Source organism: Myotis yumanensis, unplaced genomic scaffold (assembly GCF_028538775.1).
Source record: "Myotis yumanensis isolate MYYU_CA2020_CCGP unplaced genomic scaffold, mMyoYum1.0.hap1 SCAF_2, whole genome shotgun sequence".
Lineage (NCBI taxonomy): Eukaryota > Metazoa > Chordata > Mammalia > Chiroptera > Vespertilionidae > Myotis > Myotis yumanensis.
In genome coordinates, this window is record NW_027223753.1 from 76516833 (window position 1) to 76531339 (window position 14507).

At 38.7% G+C, this 14507-nt stretch overlaps 1 protein-coding gene and 1 pseudogene across 4 annotated transcripts in view; one reads left to right on the forward strand and one right to left on the reverse strand.

The window, feature by feature from the left end:
• CDKAL1 (CDK5 regulatory subunit associated protein 1 like 1) overlaps window positions 1–14507 on the reverse strand; it is a 643254-nt gene that overhangs the window by 609433 nt on the left and 19314 nt on the right. For 2 of the 4 annotated variants that reach the window (XM_070405651.1, XM_070405652.1), the window contains exons 3-4: window positions 12952–13124; window positions 11743–11855 (exon numbers count right to left, since the gene is read on the reverse strand). In XM_070405651.1, coding sequence (XP_070261752.1) covers window positions 11743–11855; window positions 12952–13121 — 283 coding nt within the window. In that variant the 5' untranslated portion in view covers window positions 13122–13124. Of the gene's footprint in view, window positions 1–11742; window positions 11856–12951; window positions 13131–14507 lie in introns of those variants that run through there. The other 2 variants (XM_070405653.1, XM_070405650.1) reach the window with 2 other exon arrangements.
• LOC139001910 (voltage-dependent anion-selective channel protein 2 pseudogene) lies at window positions 7839–9027 on the forward strand (annotated as a pseudogene).

Genomic DNA, 14507 nt, shown 5'->3' on the forward strand with positions numbered 1-14507 from the left:
AGGAGATAAAAGGTAAGGAAGCTACCAAACCTCTTGAAGACTCCTGTCCTTGAAAATTGAGTTTTTTGGAAAGACTTGATAGAAGGAATACAGCTCAGTGATCCAGTAACCATTGTCCTCCCTGCACATTCGCTACACCACTCTTTTGTTGGAAGCCACACCCTGGAAAATGTCTATTTCTACTACAGCTCTGCTGTCAGATGCTCACACAAAGTCAGATTTTAATAAAATTCTTAACTTTCTATATAAAATAACAGTGGCAAAAATAACTAGAAAAAAATTAAGACTTGTGAAGAATATTTTTAGTAGTTCATGCAAAAAAACTTATTTCCACAATAACTAGGAAGGGAAGGTGAAGTGAATTACTAGCAAGTTAAGCAGTACTTTTAATTAATCTTAAGACTATAGTTTTTCAGCACAAAGGATATATACAGATAGTAAAAGCTTATAAAATTAGCCTGAAATGCCCACATAAGGAGGTCATTCTACAGATCAGCAGATATTGCTGCCATTTTAATGTACATGAAAGGCTTTGTTTCTCTTTTATATAACCTTTCTCTGTTTAACTTCTGAGCTTTAGAAATGCTAAGGTTCAACTTTATAAGCTGATGGTCACCACTTGCATTGCAGACACTGCAAATGATCAGAACAGTATTTACTTTTCACTATAATTCAGATGGACTTCAGAACCTTCAGATAAAAGGCATCACTTTTGGCTAAAGAATAAAGAATTTCTGCAAGGAAACTCTGGGTTACATTAAGAAAAATGTTCTATTCAGCACATAACTAAACATCTCACAAATACTTATTGCTAATAGATATAATTTAAGTCAGAAGTCTAAATATCAGAATATATTTAATCAGTTTTTAAAAGCCTAGGTTAACAAAGTCCTTTCCTGTCTGTTTCTTCAGGTACAAGCTATATGAAATTAGCAATAAATATGAACATGTTTTATAAACTGTTAAGATACTATACATATGTAATAGTCATAGTGATGGTAAAAAAATAAAAATAAAAAACAAGACTGTATTAAGGAGGTACATGTGAAAGAAAAGTTAAGAGCCCTGTACTAAGACAGTGGATGATTCTTTCATTGAATTCACTAGAGATTCAAGAAAAACACAAAAATCAAGATGATGACATATTTATGTTCTACTGGGAGATCACTTTACATCTGGAATTAAGAAGGTGAGAATGGACTAGGTAGCTCTTAGCTGACACTGCTCTCTATAACAAAAGGAAGCGCTTACTTCCAACTCCTAATTCAGTGCTGAAATTAATAAACTGAGTGTGCTCCTGTGGTATGGAGTCCACTGGTACATACTGTCTTCTCTCTTCTGTCCAAAAAAAAAAAAAAAATGGGGGGAGGAAAGAGGCTAGAGGGGAGTGCCCGGCCAGTGTGGCTCAGTGGTTGAGCATCGACCTATGAACCAGGAAGTCTCAGTTCAATTCCCAGTCAGGGCACATGGCAGGCTCAATCCCAGGTGGGGGCATGCAAGAGGCAGCCAATTGATGATTCTCTGTTATCACTGATGTTTCTATCTCTCACTCTCCCTTCCTCTCTGAAATCAATAAAAATACTTTTTTTGAAAAGAGGGGAGTTCTAATAAGGGTCATATGTCAATGACTTCTAAAAGAGAAGAAATTTTAAAACAATGGGCAGCCAAAAAAAAACTAATAAAAGCCATTAATATTACATTTCTATTTGAAATGGCTTTAAATTATCAACTTTGAGAGACTACACAGCATAGTGCAAAGATGCAGAGGCTATGGTGACAGATAACAGATATGTCTGGAGGTCAGTTCAGGCACATATTAGCTGGGTGGCACTGTATATAGGTCATGTGTCTTCCTTTCCCAGTTTCAATCACCTCGTCTTGAAATATGCAGAAACGCAGGCCAAAGTTATTTCATTTTATACTTGCAATAACTTACATGAAATTTCTAATACAGAGTAGCATTTAACCAATTCAGCTCCCTTACCTGAAAATACGTACAAAAATCCTGTTTATGTAGAACTAGCTTGCATAAAACATTATGTCACCTAAGAGAAGCATAATATGTTTTTTATTTAGTTGCATTTTGAAAAAGTTGAAATCTACTGCCTTTTCAGCTTCCCACAGAATTAATCTACTCCTTATTTTAACTATTTTATTATAAAGATAAACTCAAGATATTAATGTGTAAAGTTACAGTCACCAGTTCTTAAAACTGAAATAAGAAAGCATTTTTTTTTAAGAAATTTTACATGCACTTATACTTTAATTACGTAATTTCCAAACAACCAAGTCCAAACGACAAGTGCAACTTTGATGTCCTTAAAATTCTACTGATCACAAGTGTTGTCCTTGAATGTACTCATTACGCAAGCACTTCCATATTAGCAATCTAATATGTCCCACTGACCTCAGTCTTAAAATTTAAAGCAACCTCAAATTAAATAGCCAGGTCCAGAAAGTATGCTTACACCACAGGCATTCAATTATAATACTAGCTCCTATACCAAATAAACTAGTGTTTATTTGTTCCTACAAAGACATAAGAAATTTTCTTGATTGAAACATAAGATGTTATAGTCTGACTTGACATTATCATGAAGCATTTCTAAAATATAAATTGGAAATGCTCTTTTAATGAAGCAGGCCCTACTTCCCTGTATTATAAAAGATAAAAGAACATTCAAGCTTGACCATTTACTAAAATAACCGCTAAGATATAACATACAATATGCAGGCTTTTTCTTGCAGAAAACAATAAACTTCTTGTCCGCTAGACACCATGTCTAGTTCATTTTCACGTCTTCACATCTCCCAGCACTATACCCTGTAACACATACCATGTGCAGAAAACATTTGCTGAATGAATATACTATACACAAATATACAAAGAAACTATCAAGAACTGTAACAGCCCAGCAATTTTAAAATGATTTCTCTGAAACTGTGAGCACCCAAGCTAAACACACTATTCTGACTGAGGTAAGCTTATCACGAATATTTCATATGTATATAACACACATTATTCTCGTGTGTTTATGAACTAAAATGTAAGTTACTGGCCTTTTGAAGGATTTTTTTCCACTAACCAAAAAGCACATGTTATCTTCATTCACAAGCGTATGTGACTACAAACTAAACATACCTCTCTCCAACATCTCTCTCTCTCTCTCTCTCTCTCTCTCTCTCTCTCTCTCTTTCACAAACACACACACACACACACATACACACACACACAGACATCTAGCAAATCTATATCTAAATGAAGGCTGTTCCTAAAGCAGTCACTTGGGGAGAGCCCATAACTTATTTATTGAGGTAGGCCATGGTTATGAGTTCTTTGCTGAAACCGTAAAAGAGTTGTGAGGTTCTGAAGAGATCCAAAAAGTGTTAATAGGTACAAGATTCATGTGCCCAATGCTCCAAAGGAAAAGCCAATATTCAATAGATCAGAGTACTAAAGAAAAGGTTTCTTGAATCAAAAAGCCTAGCACAAGAAGATCAGAGAACTCATTCTCAAATCCATCTTAAGAAAGTCATTATTTTGTACCTATTTCCCACTTCTGGGGAGGCCCTCTGCCAAGGGGCTGCTCTAGCAAAAATTCTAGGGACAAGCAGAATTCCTCTAGCTAATTATCATATTTGCAGCAGGAGCTATTAGCCTAAGGCCAACAGAGAGGGGAAGCTTTTCACTGTTACAAAAGTAGAAGACTCACTGCTAAAAACAATCTTTGAAACTCTTTTAGAACAATTTTCAGAATCAGTTAAGATAAATAAAAATGCCTCATGTTTAACTAAAACAACATTCATTGTTCATTATCATATCACATACTTTACTCATCAGATTTGGCCTCAAATTACCTATGACCATTCTAATACTCTCAAGCTATGAATATCTGCCCCAATGAGGACACTAAAAATGACTTCCCAGCATCTCCAAAAGAAATAATCAAAACCAAAAATCAAAGTCAGCATTATTGGGGAAATAAGTTTAACCTACAAAAACTGCTTACATGAACAAACTCGTGGAATGTATACATTTAAAACATATTTCTTTAGGCCTGGGCGGAGAGGCTAAGTTGATTGGAACATTGTCTGTACACTGAAAGGTGGATTTAATGTCCAGCTAGGGCACATACCCAGGTTGCAGGTTCGATCCCCAGTTGGAGCGTGTACGCTAGGTAACTGATCTCGATCTCTCTCTCTCTCTCTCTCTCTCTCTCTCTCTTTCTCTCTATCTATCTATCTCTCTCTCTCCCCCTCTGTCTTTCCTTCTCTCTAAAATCAATGAAAAAAAAAGAAAAAAATACAGATATCCTCACGTGAGGATTAAAAAATGGTAATAAATAAATAAAACATATTTTTTTAAAAAGCCACTTATGGAAGAAAAGAGGCCACTTACTGAACCTGACCTGGGAAGGGAAGGCCTGCATGGCAGCCTTACAAACTCAGAGACCTAAAATAACCACAAAGGATGGTCTGAAATTAAAACTTTTTAACTAAAAGCAGTTTATGGTAGGTAGTCTTCATTCACAAGAAGATGTGACTACAAACTAAACATACCTCTCTCCAACACCTCTTTCTCTCTCTCTTCCCTGACAAAGATCTTCCCCAACAAAGGTCAATTTTCATCTTAATTGAGCCTGTCTGTTGTCCTTTGCATCTGTGATAACATACATTTGGAATAGCAAAGTAATTTCCTTTTCCAGACCCCTCAAAGCATAGATACCACACAGGAACAGAGATCACAAGTCCCCTCATTATTATTGAGTTGTTGACTGTTAACTATCCTGTACCCACCTATGTAAAAGAAGTATGTGTCTATCATTTTGCTTTTATCCAATCCCAGAAGTTTCCCTGCTTTGCTTTGTCCCACCTCCCTCGTCTATCACCAATGGATTTCATGTAACCAACTTAACAGCTTCTCTTTTGCTTGTAATCTATATATATAAAAGCCTAAGCAACCATTATGACCAAACGATGGATCGACCAGTCGCTCTGACATGTACTGACCACCAGGGGGCAGACGCTCAATGCAGGAGCTGCCCCCTGGTGGTCAGTGTGCTCCCACAGCCAACCTCGTATGGCCAGCCAACCTCCCGCAGTCCCTTCCCCCATCCAGCAGGCCCCACCCAGCAGCCCCCATACAACAGCCGGCAGGCGCCCAGGCCCGGCCCCAATCGGGACTGGGCAAGACAGCCCTGATAGGCCCTGATCGCCAGCCAGGCCTAGGGACCCCACCCGTACATGAATTTCATACACCAGGCCTCTAGTGTATAAAATAAGAAGCAAAACTGCCATTCTCTGGAGCATTTTCTCAAGCCATTGAGATTTTGCTTCCCAGCAACCATCGTCAGTCTGACTCAAATAAACATATTCAAATTCTACACAGGTCTGAATGTTTCTTACATTGACACACTGTACCTACAGGATCAGTTTAATTGCTTTCCATGATACTAATTTATTGTATCAACAAACATGTATCCATGATACAATTAATTGTTCTGAGTTTAAGGAAAAGACATCATTTCTCAGTAGCGTAATTGCAGAAACTTCATTTCTTTAATATGACCTTTTCTCCTTTCTTTCCTTTTGATTCAAACTGACCTCATGCAGCACACCTGCCTCTTTCTCCCTAGAATATCCCCTCCCTTAATTATTAACCCCCTCAGGACCATGGGTTTCTGGTCAGTATCAAGCTGTCTTAAGAACAAATCCTCAGGTCTGTTGACCACAGAAACAGAATCTTAGTCAAGCTAAAGATAACATTTGCATCAGATGTGTTTCACCCCTGACCAATGAAAGCAAAAGGGCCCTACAGGCCACACCCTCATGAAACCAGACAGAACAATGCCATGGCTGGACCTCAGGACCTGATACAGTGATCAACTACTCCCTGCCCTGGCCTCAACCAATCAGGAAAGCCCAAGATCCCAACTCCTTTAGCCACCTGATTAGTGACTTTTCCCTTATGATAATCCATCCCCTGGAAGCCATCGAGGAGCCAGGTCTTTTAGCACTGGCTTACCTGTGACTCTGGGCTTGGTGCCATTTCCTCAACTAATAAACCTCTACTGTCTTTGCTGTACACTCCTGTTCATGTTTGATTGGGCTTTGATGCGCACAGATGAACGGACCCTTTAGTCCGGTAACAGTAGGTTTCATTCTTTGAAATGAGAAGCAAGAAGACACTATTTTATAAGTTATGAACCAACCTTCAAAATAAAAAGGGTTTGGAAGAGATAATTAACAAACCTTAACAAGCCCTCACTAAGCAGGTTTCTTTGAGGTTTTACTACAGGATAATTATATTCCTGGTGTCACAGTTAAAAACAGCAATTTCAAGTATCTACCCATGTGATTTTTCTTCTCCAAATAATGAAAATATCTACTATTGGTAATTGAGAGCTAATCTTTAATTTTTCTGTATACTATTTTCAAGAATCTCTGTGTACATTATAAATAACCTATATTTTACACCTATTATAATCACAGTTAAATGAAAATATTTTAGTTTTACAATTGTTTTATAAAACAATATAAGTTATTAAGCAATAAAATGTTCATTAATTCCCATTATTCCACACTAATGAAAGAGACCACTGGCATAGGTAATCCAGAAATCCTATTCTCAATCTAAATATAAAATCAGTAGAGATTTCCTTCTTAAATGTTTTACAGAGCTAATATTGTTCATATTTCCTGGGCCTACAGCACCTAGACAAGTTAGAAAAGTGGTCCTATGTTCTACTGCATGCAATCCAGACTAGAATTAAAAATTGACTATGCATTTCTAAAGTGGGGACAATTGCCCAACTGGCATGGCTCAGTGGTTGAGTGTCGACCGGTGAACCAGGAGGTCCTGGTTCGATTCCTGGTCAGGGCACATGCCCAGGTTGTGAGCTCAATCCCCAGTGTGGGGCATGCAGGAGGCAGCCAATCAACGATTCTCTCTCATCGTTGATGTTTCTATCTCTCTCTCTCTCCCTTCCTCTCTGAAATAAATGAAAATATTAAAAATAAATTTTAAAAAAGTGGGGACAATCAACAGCATACAAAACTAATACACATATATAGAAGTAATACAAGTATATAAAAGTAATATACTACATTAATAAGAAAAAATAATTTTATAGTCAAGTGAGTGCTTCCTTAATTCTCCCTTTCTACTATTCCTAAATAGGAAGCCAAAATTAGGTGTACATAACAAAGCTTAATATTCTTGTGCAAACACATTTGGACTGTATCCCATATAATAAAAGCCTAATATGCTAAGTGTCCAGTTGTCGATTGTCAGTTCAACCAATCAAAGTGTAATATGCTAATAATATGCTAAGGCTGCTCAACCGCTTGCTATAACGTGCACTGACCACCAGGGGGCAGAGGCTCCCACTGGTAGGTTAGCTTGCTGCTGGGGTCCAGCCAATCAGGACTGAGCATGATGGGCTGGACATGCCTTGCAGCCCTCCCGTGGTCCCTTCCCGGCTGTCCAACCTCCCCACGTACCTCCCCAGCCCTGATTGTGCACCAGTGGGGTCCCTTAACCTGGCCTGTGCCCTCTCACAATCTGAGACCCCTCGGGGGATGTCGGAGAGCCGGTTTCAGCCCGATCCCGCAGGCCAAGCCAAGGGTCCCCACTGGTGCACAAATTCATGCACCAGGCCTCTAATTTCATATAAAAGAGTAGAGTTAGGGTTGCAAAGGGCAGAACGGTGTCTCCTTCACTTCACCCTCCACCACAGCAGCCACAGCTTAACGCCAAGCGAGTCGAGCAGCTGCAAACAGAGCGGCGGGACGGCCCCCCAGGAGATCAATAGACCACCTCTTCCTGCAGCCTCACCATGGCGACCTACAGACAGAGCTGCGCACAGCCAATGTGTATTCCTCCATCATATGCTAACCTCAGCAAAGCTGCCAAAGATATTTTCAACAAAGGATCTGGTTTTGGGTTGGTGAAACTGGTCGTGAAAACAAAGTCATGCAGTGGTGTGGAATTCTCAACATCTGGTTCATCTAATACAGACACTGGTAAAGTTACTGGGACCTTAGAGACCAAATATAAATGGTGTGAGTATGGTCTGACTTTCACAGAGAAATGGAACACTGATAATACTCTGGGAACAGAAATCGCAATTGAAGACCAGATCTGTCAAGGTTTGAAACTGACACTTGATAACACCTTTTCACCAAACACAGGAAAGAAAAGTGGTAAAATCAAGTCTTCTTACAAGAGGGAACGGACAAACCTTGGATGTGATATTGACTTTGATTTTGCTGGACCTGCAATCCATGGTTCAGCTGTCTTTGGTTACGAGGGCTGGCTTCCTGGATACCAGATGACCTTAGACAGTGCCAAATAAAGCTGACACGGAATAACTTTGCAGTGGGCTATAGGACTGGGAACTTCCAGCTACACACTAATGTCAATGATGGGACAGAATTTGGAGGCTCAGTTTATCAGAAAGGATGTGAAGATCTTGACACCAGTAAACCTTGCTTGGACTTCAGGTACCAACAGCACTTGCTTTGGTATTGTAGCTAAATATCAGTTGGATCCCACTGCTTCCATTTCTGCAAAAGCCAACAACTCTAGTGTAATTGGAGTGGGCTACACTCAGACTCTGAGGCCTGGTGTGAAGCTTATACTGTCTGCTCTGGTATATGGGAAGAGCATTAATTCTGGTGGCCACAAACTGGGGCTTTCCCTGGAGTTGGAGGCTTAATCCAGCTGAAAGCAACCTCTGGGAATGGATATCAAAAGATTTGGCCTAAATATATTTCCAGTGTGACCAGCAGGCTTTTTTCCCTCCAAGAAGGTGATCAAAACAGGATGAGCTAAACAAGAGCTATGTTTTAAATATGTATGTAGACAGTAACTTATTAGCTGGTTTCTAGTTGAATTGTTTATCTAGTTACCAATGCAGCAGTCCTGCAGTCACCTGTACATTATTTAATGTATTTAACTGTTAAATGCGCTACCCATCAATAATGAAATAGACCTGTATGAAAACTGTAAAAAAAAAAAAAAAAGAGTAGAGTTATAAGACCACACAAAAACTGCTAATGCATTAAAATTTAAAGTAAAGTGTTGGATAATTAATATTATCTAGGAAAAGTCAAACTCTGATTTTTTTTAATGTTTAGGGAATTATTTCAAAGGTTATTTTCTTAATACTCCAACTAGCATCCTTAAGAATGTGTTAAGGCAAGCCCAGCCTAAATTGTACTAAAAATTATTAATGAATACAGAGAAGTGATTCTAAAACCATATTTTGAGTATTTTATCTTAAAAAAACAAAATTATTAAGACCAATTTTGTGCCGAAACCGGTTTGGCTCAGTGGATAGAGCGTCGGCCTGCGGACTGAAGGGTCCCGGGTTTGATTCCGGTCAAGGGCATGTACCTGGGTTGCGGGCACATCCCCAGTGGGAGATGTGCAGGAGGCAGCTGATCGATGTTTCTCTCTCATCGATGTTTCTGACTCTCTATCTCTCTCCCTTCCTCTCTGTAAGGAATCAATAAAATATATTAAAAAAAAAAAAAAAAAAAAAAAAAAGACCAATTTTGTGCCCTGGCCAGGTAGCTCTGTTGGTTAGAGCATCGTCCAATATGCCAAGGTTGTAGATTCAATCCCCGGTCAGGGCACATACATGAATCAACCAACGCATGCATAAATAAGTGGAACAACTAATCAATGTTTCTCTCTCTCTCTCTCTCTCTCTCAAATCAATAATTCTTTTTTTAATTTTTAAAGACCAATTTTGCTGTCTAAAGAATAAGCTATCAGCCCATCTGGCATAGCTCAGTGGTTGAGTGTCGATCTATGAACCAGAAGGTCATGGTTCGATTCCCAGTCAGGGCACATGCCCGGGGTTGAGAGTTTGATCCCCAGTAGGGGGCATGCAGTAGGCAGCCGATCGATGATTATCTCATCATTGATGTTTCTCTCTCTCTCTCCTTCTTCCTTCCTCTCTGAAATCAATCTTTTAAAAGAAAATAAAGAATAAGCTATCAAAAACATAAAGTTAATAACATATGGTCATTTAGTTAGTGAAAAAAAAACAATACTGTGAAAGAAGCAAGTTTCCAGTCCTCCCCAATTCTCACATGCTATCTCGAAGCTAGGACTTGTCCATTATATATGCAAAGGCAGCTTCGAGGTGTAGAATAATGGTTAAGAGCAGTGTCTTAGAGTGACAGAGAATTCATTTCCTGTATGATTTAAGATAAGACACAACCTCTCCATTCTCACTTGTAAAGTAGGGATGCCAATATGTCCTCATATCATGAGAACTAAGCAAGCACTGGGTCACTGCCTGTCACATTCAAATTATGGTGCCATTTAATACAGTAACAGATATAGATGTGTGTATGTGCTGTGTGTGTGTATGTATGTGTATGTATATATATATATATATATATATATATATATATATATATATATATATATTTTTTTTTTTTTTTTTTTTTTTTTCCGCTAGCTCAGTCCACAGGAAAGGACCTAAAAGCACAGTGGCAATGAGCACACCTAGCGTCCAGATCTTCAATCTACTTCTAAACACCATTCTTCTAATGAAAGCGTTCAGGGCTTTTCGGGAAAGTGGTTGTTTCCAAGGCTGGGGAAGGAAAAATATGAAACTAGAACATCTTCAAGTGTCAGAAAATAAGAAAATGCTCAATAAAGAATGGGGGGCATGTTGAGAAGACCCAGGAGTCAGCCTGAATGAGGTCCTACGGTCAAAGTTGGAACAATGAGCAGCAAAATAAATAATGGTGATACCAAACTACATCTCACAGAATAAAAACTATCCATGAGGACATACTGATATAAGTAAATGAGAAAGGATAGCTCTTCCTTACACAAGAATTCCAATTAATAAATGTGGATAAAAGAAAAAAACAGAAAATCACCATTAAGTAAATAATGCACTAATAACTGTTATAGATAAGATCCACAGAGAAATAATAGAATTAGAAAAGGTTGAGGAGATACAGGATATTTATTCATTACAACGAGAAAAATACTAACTTTACTGTGGAGAAATTTGGCAGACAAGGGTTAGTTACCTAGTAATAAGATATACTGACATTATGAACCCCCTGATATGATGCACTGAGAAGGATATACTATCACTTCTGTACTCTTCTGGCCAAAAAATGCATTCATAACCTTATTCTAACCATGAGAAAACATCAGACAAACCTAAGTTGAGAGGTATTCTACAAAACAACTAATCAGTTTTCTTCAGCAGTTCAAGATCATAAAAGACAAGAAGAAACTGAGGAACTGTCACAGATTAGAGGAGACTAAAAAGACATAACAAATAAATAGAAGATGAGACCCTAGATTGGATCCTGGAAGAGAAAAAAGACATAAATGGAAAAAGCGGTAAAATTCAAAACAGATCCGTAGTTTAGATAACAGTATTGTACTAATGTTAATTTATTAATTATACTATAATTATATAAAATGTTAATATTAGGGGAAGATGGGTGAAGGGCTATGCAAACTCTATACTTTTACTACTTCTCTGTAAGTCTAAACTTATTTCAAAATAGTTCCTAAAGTTCTTTTTTAATATGAAACCTATAGTTATGTAGGCAATGGGTTATCTTTTTATTTTGCCTTAAAATCATTAAGTTATGCTAACATATCCCTCAACTGCTAAAGCTAGAATACATAATTCTAAAAAACTTAGCTCTGAAAAACGTAATCAATGAAACACATTACACAGATCTCATTACCTGTAATTTTATATCCATAAGCAGCTAGTTGTCCAGCCATATATTCTCCATCTGAATTATTATGAGAACAACCCCATGTTCGTATCCAAATTTTCTGTATGCCTGGAATAGTGCTATTAAACAATCAATAAAAGAAAAAGTAAGTCTCATTAAAGGATTTTTAAAATAAAAAGCACTAGAGGATTTCTGGGCATATTATGAAGAAAAAAAAATACACTCACTGAAACCCATTCACAAGCTATTCATTAAAAGTGCTTCTTATATAAAAATAGAGTTCAAAATGAAATAGCTTTAGGGGGGAAAGGGGACTTTCAACTTGGATTACCCAGTAATTTATAATTAAACAGAAATTATCTTAAGGACATATTCAGGACAAATATGATAAACTTCAGTCATTTTTATAATAGCAGAAAATTTTAACTCCATAGATTTTAAAAGTGTAATGTTCCAAACAAAATAATCAAGTATATTGAAACTTCCAACAATTTACTAAATAAATAAATATAGGGATATTAAAACTATACAACTGCATAATCATTTCTGGCTAGACTGTATTAGAATTTCACTAGAGACTTAATAAAGTAAACAGCACAATAATTCATTTGTGCCTAATGCCTTTACCTGAACTATTAATATTTGTAAATTTGCTAAGAAAAATCAAATGCACAAACACCACTGTCTCATAAGAACCACAAATTCCAGTAAAAATTTTAATTTGGAAGTAACACAAAAGTGCATACCAGATACAGTAACATCAAAGAGATGGGGAGAAGATCCTACCTATACGCCAAACACTTTCCTAGGCCCTGCCTTCAAGGAACATGCAATTTGACACCTTTTTTTGAAACCAATTACTTTGCTATATTAAAAAACATTCTGCCCTGGCCGGACGGAAGGGTCTCAGGTTTGATTCGGTCATGTGCATATGCCCGGGGTTGCGGTCTTGATCCCCAGCAGGGGCGTGCAGGAGGCAGCCGGTCAATGATTCGCTCTCATCATTGATGTTTCTATCTCTCTTTCCCTCTCCCTTCCTCTCTGAAAGCAATAAAAATATTTTTTTAATTCAAATAAAAATAAATAAATCTACATATTTCCTCTAAAAAGTTCAAGCACATTTTTAAAAGAGACATTATGCATATCACATAAACCAGTACTATCCTAGAATGATATTGATTTTTTTTTAAAAAAAAAAAAAAAAAAAAAGCTTACCTATCACTTGGTGGACTATCTTCCTCTTGCAAACATTTTTGGGTATTTCGCCTTCGGGCCTTTGGAACAATGTGCTTTCTTGAAAAATGCCTATCTTGTGGCTTTGAGTCTTGTTGTGACACAATATCTTCTATGTCATCCAGTAGTGTATCACAGGATGCAGAAGGCATCTTCTTCATCATGTAAAAAAGTTATAAATGATACAAACTTATGAGTCCCTCAGAAAATCTGCTTAACATAACATCACCTATAAAATATCCTTGCTGAATTTGAATCCAATAAAGCCTTTAAATTTAACTTCATGTTTACAGAAAATGAAAAGATAAAGAAACACAAGGAAACAATCAGACCAATCCTACTGATAGTGGGACATTCCAAAATTCAAATGGAACTATGTCTTCAACAAATCAGTATCATGGAGAAAAAAAGCAGGAGAGGAACTGTTAAAGATCAAAGGAGACTTAAAAGCGCAACAACTAAATCCAATTCATGTTCTTGTTTAGATATTACTTTGTCCAGCCAGCTGCAAGACATTTGGGGAACAACTAGGGAAATCAGAGTATGAACTAGGCATCAGATATTAGGATAGTGCTATAAATCAGTGATTTTCAACCTTTTTAATCTCATGGCACATATAAACTAATTACAAAATTCTTGACCTGACAAAAAATAGGTATAACTTTGATTGATTTACAAAAAAAATCCTATATAATAAAAGGGTATTATGCAAATAGAACGAACAGCAGAACAACCTAACAACCAAAGTGTAATATGCTAATGATATGCTAAGGCTGCTCAACCGCTCGCTATGACATGCACCGACCACCAGGGGGCAGACAGTCAACTGGTCGGCCAGTCACTAGGACGTGCACTGACCACCAGGGGGCAGATGCTCCAACCGGTAGGTTAGCTTGCTGCTGTGGACACGCCCTGGAGCCCTCCTGCGGTCCCTCCCCAGCCTGATCATGTACCTGTGGGGTCCCTCAGCTTGGCCCTGTGCCCTCTCACAATCCGGGACCCCTCGGAGAGCCAGTTTCAGCCTGATCCCATAGGCCACTCCCTTTGGGAGGGCACCAGACGCAGGGCTCATGGCTGGAGAGCGCTGCTGCGGCAGTGCAAGCCTCTCCCAATCCGGACTGATTGGGTGCGGCAGGCACAGTGGGGCCGGGATGAGCGGTAGCGGCAGGTAGGAGCTGCAGGTGGCATCGGACTGCAGCTTTCGGCCCAATCCCTGCAGGCCACCCAGAGGGACCCCACCCATGCATGAATTCATGCACCAGGCCTCTAGTCCTATATAATAAAAATCTAATATGCAAATCAACCGAACAGCAGAAAGACCGGTCGCTATGACACACACTGACCACCAGGGGGCAGATGCTCAATGCAGGAGCTGCCCCCTGGTGGTCAGTGTGCTCCCACAGGGGGAGCAGAGCTCAGCCAGAAGCTGAGCTCACAGCTGGTGAGCGCAGCAGCAGTGGCAGGAGCCTCTCCCGCCTCCGAGGAAGCGCTAAGGATGTCCAACGGAGGGCTCCCGGACTGTTAGAGGGTGCAGGCCG